At 38.7% G+C, this 25,524-nt stretch overlaps 1 protein-coding gene across 3 annotated transcripts in view; it reads right to left on the bottom strand.

Moving 5' to 3' along the window:
• LOC110003326 (uncharacterized) overlaps positions 1-25,137 on the bottom strand; it is an 80,125-nt gene extending 54,988 nt beyond the window's left edge. For all 3 annotated transcript variants that reach the window (XM_065954341.1, XM_065954342.1, XM_065954344.1), the window contains exons 1-8: positions 25,060-25,137; positions 24,734-24,760; positions 24,315-24,605; positions 23,579-23,656; positions 22,934-22,993; positions 22,804-22,863; positions 22,646-22,720; positions 15,529-15,660 (exon numbers count right to left, since the gene is read on the bottom strand). In XM_065954341.1, coding sequence (XP_065810413.1) covers positions 15,529-15,660; positions 22,646-22,720; positions 22,804-22,863; positions 22,934-22,993; positions 23,579-23,656; positions 24,315-24,605; positions 24,734-24,760; positions 25,060-25,093 — 757 coding nt within the window. In that variant the 5' untranslated portion in view covers positions 25,094-25,137. The remainder of the gene's footprint in view (positions 1-15,528; positions 15,661-22,645; positions 22,721-22,803; positions 22,864-22,933; positions 22,994-23,578; positions 23,657-24,314; positions 24,606-24,733; positions 24,761-25,059) is intronic.
• Between the last annotated feature and the right edge of the window lie 387 nt (positions 25,138-25,524).

Genomic DNA, 25,524 nt, shown 5'->3' with positions numbered 1-25,524 from the left:
GGTTGATCTTGTGGGTTGTTTAATATTAGGACAAGTTGGACTATCAATCAGTTGAGACAAGTTTAGAGAGGCACAAACAGATATGAGGCTGTCCGTGGCTGTGGACAGCCAATCACAATTTAGATCCCCAACCAAAAGTAGCTCACTGGAATTTAGTCCAGCAACATAGCTGGATAAGGATGACAAGGCTTCCAAACAGGCTGAAGGAGGTCTATAACAACCCAAAACTGAGATAGACTGGCCCTGAGAGAATTCAAGTTTCAGGGCAAAAAGTTCAAATTGCTTGCTGATGGTCACAGATGTTAGGATGGTAGCATGGAACTTATTTTTTGACATAAATAGCAACGCCACCACCTTTTCTGGGCCGATCACTACGAAAGACATTGTAACCTTTAATAAAAATATCTTTGTCTGAGACTGACTTACCAAGCCATGTTTCAGACAATACAAGAATATCAGTATCAGTTGACTGTGTCCAAATTTTAATTACGTCCAATTTTGGGACAAGGCTCCGAACATTGATATGAATGATACCAAGGCCAGTTCTGGCTCTGAATTCATCAGGTGTAGCAATATTATTCAGTGCAGGGCCTGGATTTGGTTTAACATTGCCTGAGAGTAAAAGTAGAAGTAGAATAAAACCTTTTTTTTTTTGCATTTAGTGTTGGTACAGGACCATCATTATGATGCTTGACAAGATCAATAAGTGAGATCTCTGACAATGTGAAATATTTTTTCAAGACAGAGATGCACATAAAACAAAGGTAGTTTGCATCCAGTCAATGGACTTGAACTTATAGCGCTTTTCTAGTCTTCCGACTACTCAAAGCACTTATACACTGTATGTCACACCTACACATTCACACACTGATGGTAGTCGTTGCTATGTAGTGTCATCCATCAGAAGTAACTAAACCCATTCATACACTGCTGCCTTAGCAGCAGGAGGAATTCGGGGTTAAGCATCTTGCCCAAGAACACATCGGACATGTTGCTCAGCGATCGAACCCTTGACCTTCCGGTTGAGAGACGATGACTCTACCAACTGAGCCACAGCTGATAATATTCCCATCATCCAACTTATCTCAATATGTCGATACACACAGGGTGTGGAAGTGGAATTCCCAGCCTATAATGAATTTTTGGATACAAGGTGGAGATTTTGTCTTGTCCAAGAACATTTTGTTGTCTGGCAACAACCACGCATAGTTTGGCCTCCTCAAATTAAAGAACACCTTCTTGTCCATTCAGGACCTTACTGAGCTGGCAAAGTGAAGGAAGAGATTAGGCAATGGCAGTCTGATTGTATCTAGGGAGCTAACTGTGTTTTTATGTATTTGTATTACTTGTTTCAGCAGATGATGAGTAAGAATCAAACAAAGGCAGGTACAAGTAACTCAGAATCCATCACAGTCTGGACATGGCATGATGCCTAGAACCTGGCCAAATCATGTTATTACCTGTATTCATCCTGAACTGACTATACCGCTCTGAGCACTTCGAGATGAATATCTTTCAACTTTTTCAGATAGGGGCTGGTGATGTCACCGGCTCTCTTTCTATCAAAATGTAAGATATTCCCCTCCTATGGATCATATCTTGTACCCACATCCTCTTTGCTCTGTGTCTGATTGAGAAAAAAACAATCTCAAATATGTAACATTCAGCAATAAGCAACGAGGCAGTGTCGGTCAAACAGCGGCCATTTTCAACAGACTGTTGTCATAGAGACAAGACGGACGTGCAGCTCTTTAACTCTCAGTGCCGAAAACGCTCATTCAATTTCTCCTGAGCGCACAGCCAGCGCTTTTCAACCCAGAAAAAATGCTATGTGGACAGAGGGCCTAACAATCACTTCCTTATAAAACATCTGTGAAACCAATCACACATAGTCACAAATGGTGGGAGAGACCGTTAATTAATGAAAGATTTTACGTCATGATCTTACAGTTCTTTACTGTGGTGTTCATAAAAACATGGACAAAGAACAAGCATTTTATGTTCATATTTCACGTAAACGTTTTAAAGTTTACATATTACTACAGTTGATTCACATTTCTGGATATATATTTTCCTTTTTGTTGGCCGTGTATTTCTTTCTGCTGAGCTTTATTTGCTACGGAAACCTGCTGTAACAACCACAATTTCCAAGTTTGCGATGAATAATAAAAAATAAAATTCTGTCGGTCAGTCCACTGAATGACAAGTGGTTTTAGAAACAGAAACATAATTTTATTTCTTTACTTATGGCAGTTACTTCCTGAACAGTATTTGTCACCCAGAGATCGCCAGAGAAGGAGAAAGAAAAAAAACAAGGTTGTTGTCCTGAGATAACAAGAAACATTGAGATCTTGAATAAACAACCAAAATGTTCTCGTTATCACGGAGGAGAAGTAACAGTAATAACATGTGGAGATGCATGTCTGCTTAGGGCTTCCATAGAGTTTATAACCAGCCATGTCTTATCAGTCTGATGGGAATTTTTAATGTACCTTTTAGTAATTTCTTGTTAATCTCACTGAAATGTACTGGATCAAAAGCCTCTATCACTGTTGTGTAAGTATTACTGACAACAAGGTTATGCATATGTGACACACAGAAATGTGTGTTCACATTATGTGATTTATTTTTGTGTATATTTCAATATGTAAATGTCTAATTGGGAGCATTAGTTCTGTTATTTTGTGTAAAATGTAATTTAGAGTGTGGTTCCAATTTGTGCCACAAGGAGGCGTAACCTTGTGCTCGGCAGCCCTTGTCTTCAGACTAGAAGAAGCGAGGAAAGGAAACAAATAATGAGATGAGATGAGATGAGATTCAACTTTATTGTCATTACACATATACAAGTATAGAGTAACGAAATGAGGTTTGGCATCTCACCAGAAGTGCAAATAAGCAGAAAGTGCAAGAGTCTGTGCTATGTACAGTAATTGAGTGCAAGAGTCTGTGCTATGTACAGTAATTCTGTGCTATGTACAGTAATTGCAAAATTTACAGATGTAGACAAAAAAAGTGAATTATTAGGTGTATCTGGATGGCTGGATTAATGGGATGCAATAAATATAAATAAATGCTATAAATAAGTAATGCTACAAAATAAGTAAATAAGTGTGTTTTTAGGATTAATGGCTTTGTCTCATTATTTCCCATTATTTCCCTGTTATTAACAGGTGAGTAAATGTCATAAATCACATACATGTGGTCTATATATTCTTCTATAGCATGTAGAAGCTAACGCCATCCTTAAGTGTGTGTCAGGATTTTTTTTAAGTGTGTTTTGAAGGTTTTAAGGTTCTTTAGCTATGATGCTAATGAGCGCTAGCTTAGCTCGTTGCCACGTTCATAAATGGGCGCCACTGTATGCCGGTCATGGCTTGCCCCTAGCTCCCATGTTGTTTTGTTAGTTTTGTAAAGCTCCTGCATATCTCGTAAAGTAACTGTGAGTTCATGAAGACTGTTTGTTTTCATATTTTGTACTTATTTTCTTAAGAAGTTTCTCTATGGGATTTCCCATGTTATTTGTTAGCATAATGCTAACAGTTTTTTACATTACAATTTTACAGTACTTTAATAGTGGTGTCCATGAGCAGACTTTCAAAAACACACGAAGAGCAAGCAGTGTTGTGTGTGGTTACAACTTTTTCAGAACAACTCTGAAAGAGAAAATCTTTAACCAGCAAATTAGTGCAAAGATGGGAAACTTACTTTGCCCTGTTAACGACATATACCCACTTGCGTCTGTCGCTCGAAATGTCTGCCCTTTCCCAAACTACACCCCCAGTCCTCTTTTTACCAACATGATGTCCATCAACTCTTCACTACACCTGAGGAACCACTACACGGCAGTGCAGTCCTCCCTGAATACCAAACAGCTGGGGACTTCACTCAGAGCCTGAGGAGCACTTTTGGCAGGGAGGGCAGGGTCACTCTTGGCGGGGTAGGGGTGGTGGCCCTGTCCCTGGCTGTGCTGTTTGACACACTTGCTAAACAGGCGAGAGGATGGTGGGTGTCAGACTCAGGGCCTGTACCAGGGTTATTCTACTAAGACCTGAGAGGGTTTAACCCACCACATGTCTACACGGTCAGCGAGTACCTGAGGCTAGTTCAACACATGAGATGAGAGAGGAGACTGAGAGGTAGGAACATAATATTTTGTATATTTCTGTAGCCATGCCCTTTTAGAATCAGTTTTCTTTGCAAAGTATGTCTTTTCTGTGTCAGCTTTTCTGATTGCATTGTCTGATTTCTCACCAAGGTACATCAAGCGGTTAAGAGATGATGACAAATCATCGGAAAATTTACGTTACTGATAAACGAAGACATCAGATTAATAATCTCGGTTTTGGGAAAAATGGTTTGAAAGCAATTTGAACATTCACTTCATCCGTCTAAAAAATGGCACTGTTGATGAGTTGGTCAGGCCTAATGAAAAACAACCAACTGTTTTCATCTTTAATCTCAACTGTGATCTGGAGACAGCTGACAAAGAATTGAAGGCCCAAACTGAAAAATCTGACAACCTCACCCAAGAAGCTTTTAAGAGATACAAGAGATACGGAAAGCTGTGGTCGTTCCAGGTTGCTGAGATAAATGTATTAATGTAATGTGGTTTATTATGTATTATATAATAATGAAATTATGTATCTCATACAATGTTTATATGCTTGGCTGCTCATAGTTTGTTAGAAACGTGGTGTTGCTTCCTGCCTTGAAAAAGTCATGTTTGATCTTAACAAGGTTTTCATGGTTTAGTAAAAGTTAAATAAAAAAATAAAAAAATGTATTAATGAAAAGGCAGAATATCAAAACACATAATACTGGCATTTATGGAGCAGTGTGTTTAGCAGACACTAGGGGGAGTCAGTAAATTTTTATGACTATTACTGAACAGAATATAGGACTGTAATAAACGCTCTCATATAAGGTGATAACTGCGGGGGGGGGGAGGGGTAGAGGTAATTTAAAAGAGAGAGGTGATATCAGAGAAGTGTTCTGAGATATTGTCATGTATAAGAAAATACACACAAGTACATTTTGTCTTTGCACATTAGGGTCATGTGATTGTGTCTAAAAATATTTTGTATTTTATATCAACCTTTTTAAAGGAAAAATTAATACATTAAATATGAAAAAAAAGTCAAACTGATGACTCATGTTTATAAGTTTGTTTCAACATCTTAAGTAGAAACTTTAAAACGTTTTATCTCATTTCCAAATGAGTTGAATTTGATATAATCTTTAAATAAGCCATACAATTCAAAATGGTATAAATGTATATTTCTAGAAGAGAGACCACAAATACAAATAACGACTGAATGAGATTACTCTTAGTTAAACATTTTAATTCATGAAGTATTTTCAACTGAACTGAAGCTCACAGTGAACCTCAGCAGCAGATCAAATGTTGTAGTTTTCCTAATAACATTTAATAATACAAATATCCCACAATTGAAAGTCATAATTTGCATATTTTAAAACTTAAACTTAAATGACTGTAAGATTACACCAAACAGGTAGTGAAATACTAAGAGTATAAAAAAAGTGTGAACATTTTGGGATTATCTGAATTTGAATTTTTCTTTTACGACTGTGTGTGAGGGCCTTCTTTAAAAAAAAAAAGAAAAAAAAAAAAGTAAAATGAGCCGTTAATTTCAAAGAAAAAACTCAAAATGTTTATGTTTAAAAAGTACATTAACTAGAAACACAACTGGTATATTGTGTGAGATTATGAAGGCACTAATGTCATCCATAAGAAAAGCAAACGATGCTGCTGTTTGGATCAGGCCTGCAGTCACTGACCTCTATAATCACATTTAAAATCTAAAGACATATTCTGAGTTTTATAGTGAATTTACTTTATAATCTCAAGAACTCTGAGTTTGTCTTTGGAAATGTTCCCTTTTCTGTTTTTTGTTTGTTTTAGAATGGCTCTGATACGCCGTCGTACTTTTCTGCTGTCATGTGTGAAGCTCTTTGTTCTCCTTGTTTAGAAAAGAGCTACACGAATAGAGTCATAATCATATTTTTGCATTTGGCATATAAGGAAGCTATTGCTGTCACTTTTTGACAACCAATAAAACGGATTGAAATGCGATGAAATGAAGAAGGTCGGAGTCAAACCCAGGCCGCCGGTCTCGAGGGAAATAGCCCTTTACATGGTTCTTAACCACTGGTCTACGCAGCAGCATGTACTGAAAACTAATAAAGTATAAAGTCGGGCTCAGAATGTAAAGAGAAGTCTTTGTTCAGGATTCATTTTAAATCAAAACATTGTGTTGTTAATTATAGAAACGACACAACAATGTTTATTATATGCGACTTTATTCTTTCAGCTCGTCAGTTCAACATACATTTCTATTTTTTTTTATTGCATTTACTTTAAAAAACAAAAAAATGTACAGGCGGACTGTGAACTAGCTGAAATATAAAATCACTATATTTTAAATACATGAGATCTTTAGTAACTTCTGCCTAAATTTGTGATTCTGTATTGAGTTGTTAAAAACATTTTATTGTAATTTAGCAGAAAAAAAGCAATCTATGTAAAGTCACTACCAAAACAAAAACATTTTAAATCCTCCATAAACGAGAAAATAAAATAAGAAAAGCACACAGCATGTTTTGTGTATCATTCAGCTTCAGCTCTCCACCGATGAAGCTGCTATGTCATGTTTTGTTTCTACATGTAAACAAGAGTATCATCAGCATAGAGCTCTACATAAAACACTGACACCACTGTTTAAAAGGGTCAACAGTGAACCTGCAGACAAAACAACACACTGAATTTTTACAAGTTTACTTTTCTTTGTGAGCTTTTTGTTCCTGGTCAATGTGTGTGCTTGTATTCATATCTTCCTGTACATTTTATTCTCTGTGGTGTGTGAAATTATAAAGAGAGCTTGTTACGAGAGACTGAGGGCCTGATTAATTAAGAAAGCATCTTAGCCGCTAATAGCTCTAAACATTGCGCATCATTTGCTAAAGTATTATACAAAACAATAACATTTACTGTATATAATATAGGATTTGTTTTACACTGATGCAAAATGTTGTTTGATCATAATTGCATATATTTAGTCGTGATTGACATTTTTAAATTCATCTAAGCGATATAGGAGATACATTTATGAGATGATGGTGGGATAGAAAATAGAGTAAAACATAGTCATCCAGCATGTGTGCAGTTTGTGGACGGACTCTTGTTCCTGAGGACGGTCAACAGGAAGAGTCCACAGCAGTACACCAGACTCTTCACTGTCAGCACTGTGGAGAGCAGCAAGAGCAGCTTCACCTTGTATGGAGACGGGACAGAGGGATCCGCTGCAGGTGATGGAACAGAAAAAGAATAAAATCATCAACAGTGTCAGTCCTCTGTTGAACTTTGTCTGATAGATCTGTAAGACAGAGGCAGTACATCCAGACTCTCTGAGCTCCAGCTGCTGTCCGTCAGCAGAGGGCAGCTCCTCTAAACATCCGCACTCTGTCGTCTCCAGGAGATTCTGACCACAGGAGGAAACATGGCTGAGGCCACACACAGCAGGGAGCACTAGAAGTGACGTGAGGGTAAACTTGTGGATGTTATGAGAGCAGCCCACTCAAATATGACACATTTTGCTTAATTTTTGCAGGTTTGCTGTTTAACAGGAAGACACAGCAGAAAATAGGCTTCCGTTTTTATTTCTAGGGTACTGTGAGGCCATATAAGGCTGACTAATGAGAAAATGAATTTTGAAGCCTCAGTTGTGATTTTGCAGCTCCTTTGTCTCTTCTTTACACAAATGCATCAAACATCCCAGTTCATCAGTATCTGTCACTGGCATATGACTCTTCTTGTGGCATGAACTCTACTTGTATCACATCTGGCTCACTTACCATGTGTGAGAACATAGCAGCAAGCGGTGCGAGGAGCCAGCAGAGTGGGCACTATTCCCCTGTGACTCGACCACAAAGCACCGATTCATCTGCCTTTACATACACTAGAATATTTGTGAAACTTTGTGGCCTGTGTGCTCGCTCTAACAGCATGTTCAGACTGCTCTTCAGCACATAGAAGTCTGTTTCTTGAAATAAGTCATTGAGGTACAAACTCAAGGTCAAACTAGGAGGACATATATCAAACAAAGCAGATAAAATCCCTGCAAACAGTCTGCACAGGCTGTTTTAAGATAAGACATCCTGATGAGAATAAGATACATGACACAGAGGCTGGAATCATAGTGATGTAAAGGTTAATACAGAGATGAAATGTTTCATGCAGGATATATATTTTTGGAGGCTTCGGTGATGACCTCAAAAAGCCAAAGAAATAACAACATAACATAAAACATTTTCCATTCACGCTGGAAAAATGACATGAAAGGAATAATTGAACATGTTTCAACCAACACACTCATTTTTACATTTTTATCCGACATACTTTCTACAAGTCTTTATACTTTTACAAAATGGGAGCTTCCCATTGACGGAGATCAAATGAAGATTAACTTCATGGTGTACTCATTTTTTCCCTTGCATATGTGAGGATCATCTCCAGTGTTGCCTGTTAACAAGAGATAAGCTCCGACTCCTATCTCTTCATATAGTGGACAGAACTTACAATAAAGCAGCCTCCCTGCATGCCTTAGATGAGATACCTGGATGGCTCCAACCTAAGACTTCATGGGGAGACATCACTGCTAATGTTGGCAAAAATGCTGAGTCATGGAATGACAGGAATTTTTTCCGTTATTAAATTGACAACACAAGTATTAACCATGGGATACTTCGCAAGTGTACGTGGCAGAAAAGTGGCAGGCCAAAGATGGATGATGAACTCTGCAGTCATAACTCCAGATCTGAAGTCTGTCTTGGACACTTGAGTAAAGAGAAATGCAGAGCTGTCAACTGATGACCACCTATGGTAAGTTGGATCAGGTGATTGGGGAAGCTGCTATCCCTAATCAGGCTCAACGTGCAGTAGAGGTGAAATGGGTTCCTGCTCAGAGGATCCTCAACTTCTACCTTTGTAGAAACTTTTTCTGTTTTAAAGGGGAGGTTCAGGCCGTATAGACATTAGGGGGGTCGCCACCTTCAGGTCTGCAAATTCTTATTTTTGTTCCAGTTGTTTTACACAAAAATACAAAAAAATAAATGTTTCTAAAACATTTTATTAAAGATTAATATTCTGGGTATAAAAGCCTCACTGGTTCGGCCCACAGACTGTTTTAAAGTTTCAATCTTGATCATATTTGATATACTATGTTTTTCATTTGTTGATTTGGTATTAGTAATGAGTTCTTTAGTGATACATTTTCAGAACAGCCTTATCTGCAGAAAGTTATTCCAGTTAGACACAGTTTTTTTTATTATAATTAATAATAAGTGTTACGTTGGCTGGAAACAATTATATTTATAAAAAGTGTTGATTTTAACAAGACATAGTCAGCCACTATATTCACATGGCAGCCATTTTCCTCTGAATCGATGCTAATGTGTTAGCCGTCTCACAGCTGTGTGCTGTATGGGCTATCCCTAAAATTTGATATCTGACAAGTTCTTCGCATGTATGTGTGCACATACATGCTTCCATTATGTCATATCACATGACATCACAACATTTCATTTCATAAAGATTCTGATGACATCAAATTATGTATATCCAATTATAAAACCATCCAAATGTTATAAACAAAGCTACAAAGCTGATGAATCAATGTGAGACGCTGTATGTCACAAAACTTCCACCAATTCAATTCTGACAAAAGTGATATCTGTCGTTTTGCTTTTATTACGTTATGTCTAGATTATTGTAATGCACTTGTTTACCTGCTTCAGTACACGAGCCACAAACAAACTTCAGATCTCTGCAACCAGACTTCTCATAAAGACAAAGCAAACCTGACACATCACCCCTGTTTGAGCTTCACTTCACTGATTACCTGTTTCTTTATTCATTTTTAAATTTGACTCATTCCCCAAAAGGCTTTACATGGCCTGGCACCAGAATACACCAGCAGGCTTTTTAACGCCTTGCTGCCCCAAAAAGTCCTCTTAGATCGGCCACATGAGACCTGCTCATCATATCAAAGTCAAGGTCGAGGTCAAAGGTTAATCAAGCTTTTGCTGTGATGGCTCCTCAGCTCTGAAACAGACTCAGGGAGCAGACTCTGTTTCTGCTTTTAAATCCTGTTTTAAGACACAGTTTTATAGACTCACCTTTTTAGCCAACAGCTTATTTTATAAGAGCCCTGGAGTACATTTTTTAACTGAACTAAAATAATCTTTTAACTGTATATTTACATTTTGATGTTTTGTGATTTTATTTTCTAATTGTGATGTTTTTCTTCACTTATCTCTGGAAAGCCCTTTAATGCTCTCGTCTTCAAAGTGTTATATAAATAAAGTATTGTTACCTAAATGCAAGATAACACTGCTGCTTTAGTGATAATAGTCTGATTAGATCAAATTCTTTACAAACGATGGCACTGGATCTCTATAACAAGCATCTGCTGCCCCCTTGTGGATAAAAAGAGACTTCAAGAAACTTAAAGCCTGAAAGAAAACAACCATCTGGTGTTCATCACTGTGCAATCTTCAAAGATTTAGAAAGGATAGACACATTTTATTTTTGTTAAGTTGTAATTGTTTGAATACTTCTTCTGTCTGGCTGTTGGACCCATGACCTTTACACGTGCTGCTGCACAGTGACACAAAATAAACTTCTTTTAACAGCCACCTAAAAACATCTCTTATTTAAAGAGAAATCTGTGACAGGGAGAAAATGTATACGATGTAAGTATTGGGCCTTTTAAAAAGCTCTGTGCATCTTAAAGAGGCCAAAATCCAATGTCTGGTTGCCGTGATCTTTAGGTCCTCAGACGGAGCTGTGTTAAAAACAGACATGATTCTGTTTAGGACATCACTGTACTACAAAGACAGTTAGACAAACCTTCATCGTACAGGCCTCTGAGGTCCAGTGGAAATGGGCTGTCAGGTTCACACTTGTAATGCTGATTTTGGTCACAAGGTGGAAGCAATTAAATATTTATAAATGTTGGCGCGTCAAGTGCATCTTGGTCCTTCTTCCTGCTTAAACAACAAACACTGTGGAGATTTGTGAGGGGGACAGCGCTGTTTTACTCTTAGATGATTGGTTTATATACATCCTGTTAAATTTCAAGAATAAAAACAGAAAAAAAATGATATCTGTATTTATGAGCTGTATTAAGAGATCATGTTGTTGTATCAGGTGTGTGTGTGTGTGTGTGTGTGTGTGTGTGTGTGTGTGTGTGTGTGTGTGTGTGTTTTGTGTGTCTGCATGTGTGTGTGTGTGTGTGTGTGCTGTTATGGGGCTATAACTGCAGGTTGTGTAAGGTCTGATATGAACCAAGTAATGAAATTAAAAAGGCAAACAAAGAAAAGAAACCTCAACACATTAATTCAGTTTTATTTGAAATATACAAAGATTCAAATATTTTGCATTGGGTCTGTAGCATACAGTGTTTGTACAGAAGTAAGCAAACAACAAGACTGAGACGCAGTTAATCCAAAAATATTGTCTTCACCTTCAATCAAACACTTTTGGATTGAACTTGATATTCTGACTGAAAGACATTGGAAAACTTTGGGTTCGTTTTACATCTTGGTTGATTTGAGAAGAAGACATGACAGAAGCTCAGGATTACTCTACATCAGGGGTCCCCAACCATCGGGCCTTGGGCCGTTACCTCAGAAATATGACAGCTGCTGTCTGGTCCGTGATGGGTACCTCTGGTTCTACATCACATCAGTCAACTTCTTCTCTTCTTGAACACACTTTTAAACTGTTAGCATGTCAGTGTGCCTGCAGCTTGCTGTAGATCATGTCTTTGCTGGCTGCTGCAGTCTGACCCTCATAGATGGTAGAATAAATATGGTACAAAGACCGCTGGGAAAAGACAGAAACCAACTTGAGCATCTGGTATATCTGGAAAAATGTGATTATTGTTCTTCCTGTCAGACTTACGTTGCTTTTCCGAGACTCACTCCTTTCCATTCCCTCAGAACCTGTGACTGAGGAAGACACACAGATGAGAAAATGTTCCCTATAGCTTTACATTTTACAGCACACTCTGTCCATTAATTAGAACCTTTCAGTCCGATGGCTCGATGTTTACGTCCAGAAAAGAGAAATTAATAATGATGCCCTTCATATTGCTGGAGAGCTTGACTGACATTTATTATTTAAATTGTCTTTACTTTTCCTTTTTTAAGGGGTGTACTGATTTAAGGGGAGACGAGTCAACTACCAGAGATGGAGGATGATGTAATAAAGTAAACTTAGAAACAGGATTGGGAAAGATGCAGTTTTTTAGATGCATTAACTCAATAAAATGTTATTTGTGTAGCACATTTCATACAAAATTAAACTCAATATGCTTGACAGAAGAGAAACAAAAACAAACACAATACAATACGGTTGATTTCCAGGTCATTGATCACATAGTGGCAGTTTCAGTGCTGCGGTTTGCTCTGTAACCTGATTGGTACAGATCACACAGACTGTGAATGGATGGTAACCGTAATTGTTTGTAGAATTTGACTGAAGGTTGGAGATTGGTCTGTAGTTGGTAATGATTGATGGGTCAGGTTTGTTGTTTTTATTAGTAAAGGAGTAACTGTAGCAGGTTTTAGAGAAGTGGGGAAAACCAGTCCGAAGAGAATCATTTACAACATGATGTAAGTCATGTAACAGGCTGTGAGGGACACATTTACACAGTTTTGTGGGAATAGGGTCAAGAGGAGAGGTAGAGGTAGGTACTGTACAGTACTAACTTGGACACATGTGGGCTGATGAGAGGAGCCTGATAGGGTGGAATTGCTGTTACATGATTTCAAAGTGTAAGTTCTTATGCTCAAGATTTTTTTTTTTTTTTTAATTTTTCTTTATTTTGCAACTAGCGACCTCATTACATTTATTCTTAGAGAGTAATTCCTCAGAATTTGACCTATAAGGATTTAATAGTTTACTAACTGTGGAGAAGAGATAGTGAGTATTATTTGTATTGTAATTTATCATTTTTGAGATGTGTTGCTGTTTTGACATTTTCAGTTATTTTTTTCTGACAGGTCAGTATACTTTTTCAAGATTTAAAAATATATCTAAAGCTTTTAATCTCACCATTTTTGTTCAGCCTTTTTGGTGAGATTTTGAGCATACTCACTTGTTCCCCATTCCTCCAAGGAGTCTTTGTTTTTTTTCTTTAATAGTAGACTTTTCTAGTCTTCTGACTACTCAAAGTGCTTTTTACACCTCATGTCACATCTATTCATTCACACACTGATGACAGAGGTCGTTATGTGAAGTGATCATCAGAAGTAACTAATCCCATTCATACACATGCATACGGCAGCAACGAAGCAGTGGGAGAAACTTGGGTTAAGTGTCTTGCCCTTGCCCACATGTGGCTGCAGGAGCTGGGGATCAAACCCCCGACTGTCCGGTTGAGAGACGACTCGATCACTGATCCACAGCCGTGTTGTTTTATTGGCTTTTGATGGGAGCAGTGTTGCCAATGATTTGACTAACAACAGAGTTAAATTGGCCCTCATCTCATCACATGATGACATGATTATGGTTCATGTATTAATATACATATCAGTGGTATTGTCATTAATAGAACGCGTATTTGAAATGATAACCACATTGTCATGTCTTGGTTTGCAGGTCATATTAAAAAAGATGCAGAAGTGATCTGAATTGCAACATCGAGAAAAGCAGTAACCGTTATTACTTTACTGTGGCCTTTAAATAGAATCAGGACGATGCTGTGACCTTATTTACATGTGGGCCCCTTAAACCGCTGTGAGAACTGAAATGCTTCTAGCACATTTAATAACAGTTTTGTGTTCAGATTGTTGATGTGAATAAAAAGTCACCAGAAATTACAACACAGTCATAGTTAATGGAAACTTTTGAATGCATCAATAAAATATGTTCTTAGTTTAGGAGGGTGATACACGGCGAGAAACATTATGGGAACTACAGCTTAGACAACCACCATGGGCGGTTCTGGGCAGGGGCCAACAGGGGGCAGTGCCCCTGTAACACTGAGCTTGGTCCCCCATGTGGCCACCCCTCCAAAAGGAAGAGCCCCCCTAATAACACATACACAGTATTTGACTCAACAACCGTACTCACAATCTACTGTGATATTAACGGAAACAAATGTAAATCATGGTATTTAATGATGTGCACTATTATTTAGCATAATACATATATATATATATACATACATATAAAAAAGCGATTATCTTTGTCCATTTTTCACCTTGGTTTAATGTTCCCCTCTAACAAAACAACTGGCCCCAGTTTGGCCCCCTCAGTAAAAGTGGTCTATAACTGTCACTGACAACCACAGCTAAGAATTGAAGGTTGTGAAACACTTTATGTTATTAAGAAATGCACCTCACCTCACCTCCAGCTCATGTTCAGAAGTGCTATGAGATATGAGATATGAGATATGAGAGTGTTCTCAACGACGCTGTCTCCATGTCTCAGCGCTGTGGTCTACCACGCTTGTCTTTTACTCAGTTTGAGCTGCAGCTCTTTGTGGTTATTTATGCGCAAGCTGACATTTACCACAGAAGTTATTTTAATAGGCTAGCTGTGAACCATGTGAACTCAACAGTTGCCATTTTTCCGAGGTCTCCTCAGCGGAGTCTTCAATCATGCTTCACCAAAACCTTTACAGCTGGGTGCATGTTAGAGCAGCCATTCAAACCTGACCCCTTTTACTGACATCAATGTTTTCTGATGTCTTCTCCAAATGCACCTTCAGTAAATTAAACACTATTTAATTCATTATACTCGAAATGAATAACAATTTAGTTTTAAATGTGTCTGTCTGAAGTAGTAACTCTTACAAGTACATATTCAAAGTAGATTTTTAACCCTTCAATAGGGATTAAAGGGACAGCTGTGTCTCAGTGGTAGAGTCGGTCTCTCAACCAGGAGGTCAAGGGTTTGATACCCAGCTCCTGCAGCCACACGTCCAATCTGTCCTTGGGCAAGACACTTAACCCCAAGTTGCTCCTGCTGTTAATACTTGTTTGTAAAAGGGATCTTGAATAAATACAATGTCATACCTGGGGTTGTGATGAGTGATGGCATTCTCTGGGTCCTTCTGGACTCTCTCTACAATACCTGCAGCAGAAGAGGTTAGAGTGATGTTAATGTCAATCTACATGACAACAAGCATTGCTCCAGCTGCTTCGTCAGCGGCATATGAATTTGTATGAATGGATTAATTCACACTGATGGACACTTGACATTGCAACCTCTACCATCAGTGTGTGAATGTGTAAGTGTGACCTGCAGTGTAAAAGTGCTTTGAGTAGTCAGAAGACGAGGAAAGTGCTATACAAGCTCAAGTCCGTTTACCATTTTACAATCACAACTTTTAGAGCAACAAATATTTCCCTACAAAAGAAAAACTGAAAGAGTAAAGTTTAAAAGTTTGATATTTCAGTCTTCTACATAACAAAAGATTCTGACTTCATTTGACTCACCAGCTCTTCTTTTCTTCCAAAGAATAACATTAACAATCACTGTGATGACCACAGTAGATCCACAACCAGCGAAAACCCAGACAAACGTCCAATTCCACAATTCTTTAGTATCCGGAGGACTTACAGTCGGACCTGCACAGCCAAAACAGTTTTACAACAAGAAAAGAGAACAATTTGAGTATATCATGCATTGATATCAATATTGGTTTAACTTTCATTTAATTCCCAGGTGCTGTCTTATTTGAGGCCGCAGTAATACCTGTATCTTAAAAGCACACAAACACAAAAACATTAAAATGTACCATTATCTTTGAACATAAGTGAAGAAGCATTGACTCTGTAAGTGTCTGACTTTTAACAAGGAATGTTTTTTATTAACCCAGAGTGTTTTGGGCAAAAAGTGGAAAAGACAAAAATCCCAGATGGTTAATGTCCTTCTGTGTACAAGCTCAGTCATAAATGCCCAGATTTACAGTCACTCTGCTGTTGAAACATCACTATTGTACATGATGTTGTCGGGTGACAGCTAGGAAAGACTGGTGGACAACTTGACAGCAGGACAGACTGCCGCAGGAGTGGGCGGCTAGTCACCCTACCCACTTGCAACCTGGAAGCCCCAGGATACACCAAGCAGAACAAAATGAAACAACCCGAAGGCCCTCCGAGAGAAGATTGGCCTACCAGGACGGAACAAGAGGTAACGACAGGAATGGAAAACCACAATGAGAAAATCCTCCGGAAGTGTATTTGCGGATGGGAGAAGGTGGCATCATGTAGGGGATTACACATCCATCAGGGGTAGATGAAAGGCAGACAGACCAACGACCTCGCATTGTGCAAGCAGTTCAGACGATAGGGACCCAAAGCCGGGATTGCAATCACAGTGCAACAGGACCCAATGGAGCTGGAATGTTGGAAGTAGCAGAAAGAGGTCCTGTGATGGAGAAGGTACACAGCATAGATGAGGACACAGGCCTACCAGTGGCACGCCCCACTAGTCTGATAGCAAAGCAACCAGGGAGACACATCAAGATCAAGTGGCCAAAAGCGAACAATTGTGCAGAGTTGCAGAAACTCGATGCAGACTTGAGCCACCTGCCGGAGCTGTACTTGAGAGGAGAAGTCAAAAGCAAGCTTAACATCTTCAGCAAGATCATCCATGAGTAATGCAGAGAGAAGTTTGTGGAAGTCAGGAGGAAGCAGTCCACAGCCTCGAGAATGGGAAGGATAGAGAGGGACATCGAACAACTTGTCAGAACCAACTCAGCCAGAACTGGAGGAAAGCTGCACCCGATGAAAAAGTCGGCCTAAAGGAGCTGTGGGACGAGGTCAAACAGAAGCTTGCCCAGCTGCACAGGACCGAGAGGATCAGAAGGAGGAGGAAGAAGAGAGAGAAGAAGAGAGTGGTAAGCTAGACGCCACCAAGGAGGAGGTGGAGCAGTACATGAAGAGCCAGTACAGTGATAGCAGACAAGCTACACCTCGGCTCCCCAGGACATGGCCATGCCCAGTTCCACCAACCTTGCCATTTGATACCCCCCCAGCTAAACTGCATGAGGTGGAAGAGGTTATCAAAAAGGCAAGGTCAGCATCAGCCCCTGGACAGAACGGGATTCGCTACAAGCTGTATAAGAACTGTCCCCAGGTAGTGAAAGTGCTGTGGAAGCATATGACAACAGCTTGTATTCCATTATAGTGGCAGAAAGCAATCAGTGTCTTCATCCCCAAAGATCAGAACTCCCATATCATCAACCAGTTCAGAAGCATTGCCTTGTTGAATGTGGAGGGGAAGATTGTCTTTGCTGTTTTGGCAGGGAGAGTGGCCAACTTTCTCTTGGCAAATGAATACATTGACACAAGCTGTCAGAAGGCTGGAATCCCAGGCTTCCCTGGATTCATCGAGGACTCTGTTATGATTTGGGACCAAATCCAGCGTGCGAAGAGAGAGAAGAGCGACCTGCATGTGATGTAGTTAGACCTTGCCAACGCGTACAGCTCAGTGACGCACAAGCTGATAGACTTTGCTTTGGAATTCTTCCATATCTCAGATTGTGTGAACATCATAGCCAAATACTTAAGCAACCTGCACATGGGCTTCACCCTGGAAGGCTACACATCAGGATGGCAACAGCTGGAATGCGGCATTGCCATGGGATGCGCAATCTCCCCAATCTTGTTTGTGATAGCCTTTGAGATAATCCTCATAGGGGCAAGGCAGGTGATGAGTTAAATTGACGTTGTCACAAGCATCCTTCAGACGGCTCCATGCACGGCGAGGCTCCTCTATCGCCTTGATGAGCTCATCACAAGGGCAAGTATGAAGATAAAGGCGGAATTATCAAGAAGTCTCTCATAGAGGAAAGGGGTGCCACAGAACAAGACCATCTTTGTTGCTGGTGGATAGCCGATCCCACGGCTGGGCAGACTTTTCTGACAGACACATGGGGAAGCTACCATCACTGTACCATCAAGTGTTGTGGCCACTAAAGGTCAGCGAGATTCCATCATCAGAGGTCAGCAGGATGGACAGCCAAGCTAACAACTACATCCGAAAGTGGTTGGGCTTGCACCGCTGACAACGCCAGCGCTATTTTCAACTTTTCATCAGACATTCTCGATAAGAAGTAACTTACTTCTGAGAAAATTGCCTTCTCGTAACACAACAACATTTTATTTATCCGTGTTCTTCCTCGTCCTTTTCCAGTTTTCGCTTTTTGGAATGACGATTACAGACTACCGCAACCTGCTGACATGGAGAGTTATTGCCTCTTATGCATGCGCAGAACGTACGTGGTTGTTGGCCGTCGTCTATAGTCTTTGCTATGTGTTATAGTGCAACTTTTTGGCCAAGACAAAAGGCGTTGCCCCCCGACACCACAGGCGGTCTTCGTCGCCACCAGTTCTGGGCCATCTGCTTGGTGTGTCAAGGCCTTAAAAGAACCCTGCTCTGTCAGTCTGTGCAAGAACAATACACCATTCATACGTTGTCTGTGTCACAAGTCAAGCTCTAGATTAACACCACCAGCTTCCCCTTCACTACCTGCAAGCCTTACCTGTTCTGTGTCTTCACCTGGGTTCAACCATAACCACAATGTAAACCAGAACAGTATTACTAACTCAAAGCCATTAAGGGTACAGAACTTAAAAGCAGCTAATTAGTTAACAAAACAATAAACTATTGAGTTCTCTGAACGAGTGATGTGTTTTAATTTAATATGGATCAATGTGTTTGAGTTAATATCCATGTCTAAATCATATCATTTGAGTTAACAGAGGGACGCAGCGTTTGACGTCATCGACGTCGCTACGTTTACTCACGCTATTGAAAAACTCACAACCGCCATACTAGAAGCGGCACAAGTTTGAAAGTTAGGGTAACGTCAACATGACGGTGTGCCAGTGACTGAAGCCACTACCATTCAACTGACTGGCATTATTTCAAGTCTCGGGCTGTTCCTTGTTCTAAGTCATCTGCTGTGGTGAGTAAAAAAGTTTCTCAAACTTCTCGTGTCTGTTTACTGTTGTATAACGTTAACAGAAGCTATAACGTATGCTAATACCTTGAGCTAACTGTTGCTGAAAACTGCAGCAACGTTATTTAGATGAACTTTGACCCTACTGTGGAGGCAGGTAAGCTGCTGCGCTGACGTGTTTGAGATCAAATATAATGTTCTTCGTCGTAATCATTTGTCAGACTGCAGGACAAAGAAGAACGGAACGCAACATAAATGATTTTTAAATATTGAATTAACCGTTAAATAGAGATTTGTGTGACTCACTAAAATATGTTTGTTTAATGAGTGATCCTGGTTTGTATTTATATCGTATGTGACTGATCTTTCCCATCAGGTTGAAGTGGAGGAAGAGCACTGAACTTCAAGCTTTAAAGACATCAGGTAAGAAGTAAGCCATTTCTAAACTTTTTATATTGTTACCTGTGAACCCACAGCCTTCTGTCTGCCCCAGCAGTACAGTGATAATCTTTAATGGTCTACTGCATTATAACATGAGGGACATTTTCCACTGTGGTGACAAAAAGTTTCATATTGGTGAGGGCTGTTTGTTGAAACTGTAGTTCGTGGTGTGATGAACTGTACTGCCTTACAAACATACATGTCTTTGTTCAACAGAACATTAGAAAATAGTTTCAAGGATATAGTGCAAGCAGTTTTTCACAGGGCCATTATTTTAACTAATCTTAGCTTGTTTTCATATCATTTGTGCCCATTAAGGGAGAGCTGCTGAAGGCATTTCATCATCCCCCCAGTCACCTGACTTACCAGATATCAACCTTTGTATTGGTGGGTATGATTTGTTGTTAAATTAAACTAAACATAAGCATTTGATTATGATGAACTGGAATAATCTAAATGATGTCATATTGCTAATTGAATCTATTTCCCTTGGATCAAACTGAATATTAAGTAAAACTACAAATAATCTATTTTCAGTGTTACAGTTAAAAAGTGTTCATCAATATACTTTTATGTTTCTGTAGGTCTGCAGGTGTTTGCTGAGTTCCATTGCATCACAAATATGAACCTTCACAACACATTCTACAGCCAGCTGGACCGACACACACTGCAACAGCATACAGGCAGAAGGCCTCAGCGACATGAGAGACAGGCGCTGCAGGAGGATATATAAGCTGTAGGTAAATTACATACAGAAGAATAATCATTTTAACCTGCAGCTAAGGTTAATAATGATCATTTATTCTTATAGTCATAATGAGAATTTAAAAAGGAATTTCTTTTTTGGCCTAGGAACAGCATGATGTACACAAGAAGCACTCTGGCTCCTCATACCCTCCCATTGTACGGGCAAGGGGATCTTCAAGACCTGCAAGGTATGTACTCAGTGCAATTGTGCAATTATGAAAATGTCAATATCAATGACTAGTGTAAACTGTTTTTGTAAAGTAAAATGTGACTTCCTGCATTTTACAGACTTTAATAGAAGAGATGGGTTTAGATTTTTCTATATTCTATCTAAATATAAGGCTTGCATGTGTTAATTACAGTGAAAGAGTATAAGGACTGTTATTATTCTTCCACTCCATGAGGCATACTGTATTAGGCCAGGTCCAACTGTAAGACATTTTCAATCCTTGTTGAACATAAGAAAATCTTCCCGTAGTTAGGCTGAAGCTAAAATGGTGCTTCAGCAGTCAGAGGTAAAAAAACAAGAATTAGTTGATTTTCTTTTTTTGTGGCAGGAAGAGGAAGCATGATTATCTTTGATGTGATTTGGCTATATCTGAGTTCTAGAGGCCTCATAATAACAATGAACTTTAGGTCGCATTTTAAAACAGAATTAGGACTTTCAATTTTGTCCTTTCACCCTTACAGTGGCTCACATTCAGCAGATATTATAGAGACAGTATAGACAGAAAAAAAAGTGTGACCGCCAGTAACTGCCAACATGCATATTTACATGCGAGTGTTGTGTCAAGACAGAAACATATTTACTGATGCTTTTAACTGTGTGAGGAACAACAGCCTACTGTGCAGGACTTGTAATCTTGTTACTGGGATTATCTCCATCTTTTTTTCCTTTTATTTTTGCAATGGGACGATGAGCCAAACTTTGAAGACACCCCTGTAGCTCTCCTCTATGTGGTCACTGAGAGCTCCACTGGTACCATCCAGTTCAACCCTGACAGTATTTCTGATGTGATTGAAACAGACCTTGATGTGACGGGTCTCCCCAGGTTGGATGATGTACATTTTCATAATGTTGGTTTTTATCTGAAGGTGATCATTTTAGAAGGTTCCTTATCTACCTCAGCACATGATACGTGTGATTCATTATGTTAAATCATTGGATCTTTATTTGCTTTTGATTCCACAAAAGTTATTTTCTCATATTTTGTTTAAATTTATTGATTATTTCTAATAATGTCCTTAATTTGCACCTTGTAGCACAGTTTAAGGTTCTTTGAATCCTGTGTAAAATAAACACTGTCAATGTTTCCATTAAAATACAGACACATGACTGGATCTACAAAACCATTCCAGTTGTTTCAGGTTGTATAGACTGTTTTAAACTTGAATAAAAAAGGTGAACTGAACAAAGTGAGTTGTATTAGTATTTTTTAACAATTGTCACTGAAATGAGGGTTTTCTTGTACATTTTGAGCTGATGAGAAGTTGTTTTGTTTATCTTTTTCCTTCGGTGTATAAGTTTAGCACAATTTGATTTTTTCGATTAGATTTCCCCCAGGCTTTGGGTTGAGCACAAATACATTTATTGAGTAGAAGAGTTGGTTGGATTTAATTTGAATGAGTATCATCAAATCAATTAAAGCGAGCATGCATAACTTAAAAATATATATTTTTTTATAAGTAATACATTTGAGTTGGGAAAACTTAAAAAAGAAAAAAGAAAATAAGAAAACAATTGATTGAACTGAAATTATATTTATTAATTTCAGTTCTACTAAAATTTTTTATTTCTACTACTCAAAAACTTTGAGGTAATCAGTTACGACAAACATTTTGAGTACTTTCAACTTGTTTGGGTTTACAGTGCAATCAACTGATTATCAAACATTTACATTCAAGTCACGCAAATTACACAAACCTTTTACCTAAAAAGAAACCAAAGGCGATGAAGTTGGTAGCTTTCAAAAGTGGTTCCTTTTTTGTTCAGATAAGACAATCTAAGGGAGCTTTTGAAGAAATCTGAGGCACTCAGACTTCTTCAAAAGCCTTTAAGTTGGATACACGCACTGAAGAGCACCAGAAGGATTAATTATCAAAACTTTTTTCAACTTCCATGCAGCACTCCATGCATCTGCTTTTTAATCTAATGGAGCTTTTGCACAGTTTCAGGATACAACTGCCCCTGCTCTCCCCCGGATTGTAACACAATTGATCTAAGTCAGTCCGTTGACTTCTGGCTTTAAGGTTATCTGAATTATTCAACATAGAGTGTAAACACACTGCATGAAACAGTCAAATAATCCCACACAGCAGGAAAGCTTTCTTCACAAAAAGTTATGAACCTGTATATCCATCACAGATATCAGGTTGAGCAATCAATAACCATCAACCATCCATGTTGTCTTGTGCTGAAACTGGCATTGAGGTTAAAGCAAAATTAAACATGTCACCTGATTCTGGTTTCACTGATGTTGAGTGGGCAAAGTTGGGACCATCATTGTTACTTGCTGTGCCAACAGTCCAACCTTGTTAATTAAAAAAATATAATTTCAAACTAAACATAATGAAAAAAAAAATATTAAATGTATTACGTAAATGATTGAATTACCTGAAGTTTTTTTTAAAGGTCTCACAATAGTGGAGGCACTCGAGCTACTTGTAGGCAGACCTGGTGAATAAAGTAAAAAAATAGAGTTAACAATACTTTAAAAGTGATCTAGAATCATACAATGTCCTACCTGTGGTTGTGATGAGTGATGGCGTCCTCTGGGTCCGTCTGGACTCTTTCTCTACAATACCTGCAGCAGAAGAGGTTAGAGTGATATCAACGTCAATGTGCTTGACAACATGGGACATATCAGGCTTTCTTTTGATTTCCAGCACGGAAAAACCTCCTCTGTTTTTGCTGATGGAGGGGACTATAAGACTTTGATGATAAAACCCAATAATGAGGAATCAACTGTCCTCTCATAACTGTTAATAACTGCTTTGTCGCTATCCAAAAGTGGATTTATCTTAATTTTCTTAATCCTAATCCTGACAAAACTGAAATATAATTTTATTGTAACAGATACCATCACCACTGTAGTTGATCAGTTAATTGGCTCGTTTCAACCAAATATCAAATCTTGGTATCGTCTTTGACCAACGTATGACTTTGACCATCATACCACTAAGTTTGTCCAGGCAAATTCCTGCTGTGTGGGACTTGTTTAAAGGATAAATCGGGAGTCTGTTGGACTTGAATGTCTGAAAAAAATATGTTTTAACAGCAGTCTGATGTTTAAGGAAAATGTGGGACTGTAGTTTTATGTGACAGTGCTAGTTAGTAAATGATGGTAAAAGTGAAAGCAACACTGAAATATGCAGTAGGCTATACTCACCTTGATCAGCAGGTGAAGTTACAATAGAAACTGAGGTTTTCAAAGTGCTGAGACTCTCCTTGTTCGGGTTTGTCTCACCTAAAAATAAAATAAAATGTTTTGTTCATGACATTTACACCACAGGGTTTTTATTCTGCTGATCCAGCTTGAAGACAGATTTACTTACTTTGAACAGAGATGGAGGAATATTCACTTTCTGGAGATCGAACATTTCTGTCTCCACTCTGAACAGTGTAAAAACATTTCACTTTGACCTCAGCAGGTGAACTCTGATGATCCATCTTCAGCAGCTCACTTCCTGTTAGTGTCTGCAGACAGGAAAATGTCCTCACAGTTCCTCCACTTAAAGTGAAGTACTGACACTGAGACACAGATGATGGAGTCTGACACTTCAGTGTGACTGAGTCTGTCTCTGTGATCACCGCTGGATCACAGTATAATACATGTTCCACCAGTGCTCCCATTAGTATGTTTGTTTTGGTGTTTTTAGGACTATAAACAACAACAGATTATCTTATATAATCACTTTCAAAATAATTATTAAAACACACAAAGCAAATGTAGCTCAAATACATCTCAAATCTGCAAAAGCATTTTCATTCAAATAAAAAACTTGACAAATGTATACTGATAGAGGATGCCTTTTGACAATATTCCAACTCTTTAAATCAGACTGCTTGAACCAGATGATTATGTAACAAAATATATGAGTATTGACAACACTTGTATTACTCACTTTGTATGCTGATGGAGACTGTGTCACTGTGTGGAGATGGAACATTTCTGCCTCCACTCTGAACAGTGTAAAAACATTTCACTTTGACCTCAGCAGATGAACTCTGATGATCCATCCTCAGCAGTTCACTTCCTGTCAGTGTCTGCAGACAGGATAATATCTTCACAGTTTCTCCACTTAAAGTTTGGTAATAACACTGAGACACAGATGATGGAGTCTGACAGTTCAGTGTGACTGAGTCTGTCTCTTTGATCACCGCTGAATTCACTGTAAGTTTAGGTGGAAGACCAGCTGAAAATATAAACCATGAAAATGTTTTATCAAACTCAAACATAAGATGCATATAAATGTTTAAATTCTTCAGTAGTGCAGCGATCACAGCACAGTTAGACATGAACCATGAGAGATCACAGACTGACCTTCTGTTTGAATCCCATTAAAGACATCTGTTTAAAAAACACAGTGAAAGTAAGGTGACTACACATAATAATAACTCCAAGAGTTCACACATTTAAACTCCTCCAACTATTCATTTATTTTAATCAAATGGAGAATTATTAACTGAGACAAAAATAGATTTTATTTGTCACAACTGGCAGAACACACAAAACACAATATCACAGACTCAAAGCTTAATCACTGATATGATGATATCTGACATGACACATTAACGTCATGTTTCAATCTGCAGAGCTTTATAATAGTCCACAATAATACTGAATAAATCAATAAAGGTTTTACTTACACATGAAGAAGACAAACAGCAGACGTCCGGCCATGATGAAGCTGAACACTGAGACTGTACAGAGGATACGTGTGTGTCTCACTGTATGGACTTTGTGGTTAATGAGACCAAGTTCTTAAATTAGATACATGAGAACGACAGCTATCAGAAATGAGACCCAGGCCAACCGCCCAAGCCTATTGTTATTTTTAAAGTAACTTGTATGCATATGTGTTAGTGTCAAATCCCGCACAATGGAAACTAGCTTCTGTAGAAAGATGACATGGTGTATCTGCAGGTGTAAAACTGACACTTCACTAACACGCTGAGCTTGTTTGTGTTCTGCTGTCACTAAAGACAAAGTTTGTTCCATCTGGTTGATACATTTCAAAGTGTCTTATATCAAAAAGTATTTGGTCTTTGTAATAATGGATACTAGTTTTCTTTGGGTGACCAGGTGTCCCTCTTTGTGCAGGACTGCACAAC

The sequence above is a fragment of the Labrus bergylta genome, chromosome 4 (assembly GCF_963930695.1).
Source record: "Labrus bergylta chromosome 4, fLabBer1.1, whole genome shotgun sequence".
Lineage (NCBI taxonomy): Eukaryota > Metazoa > Chordata > Actinopteri > Labriformes > Labridae > Labrus > Labrus bergylta.
Note: the sequence above shows the minus strand (reverse complement) of the source record. Positions and strands in the feature narration are given on the sequence as shown.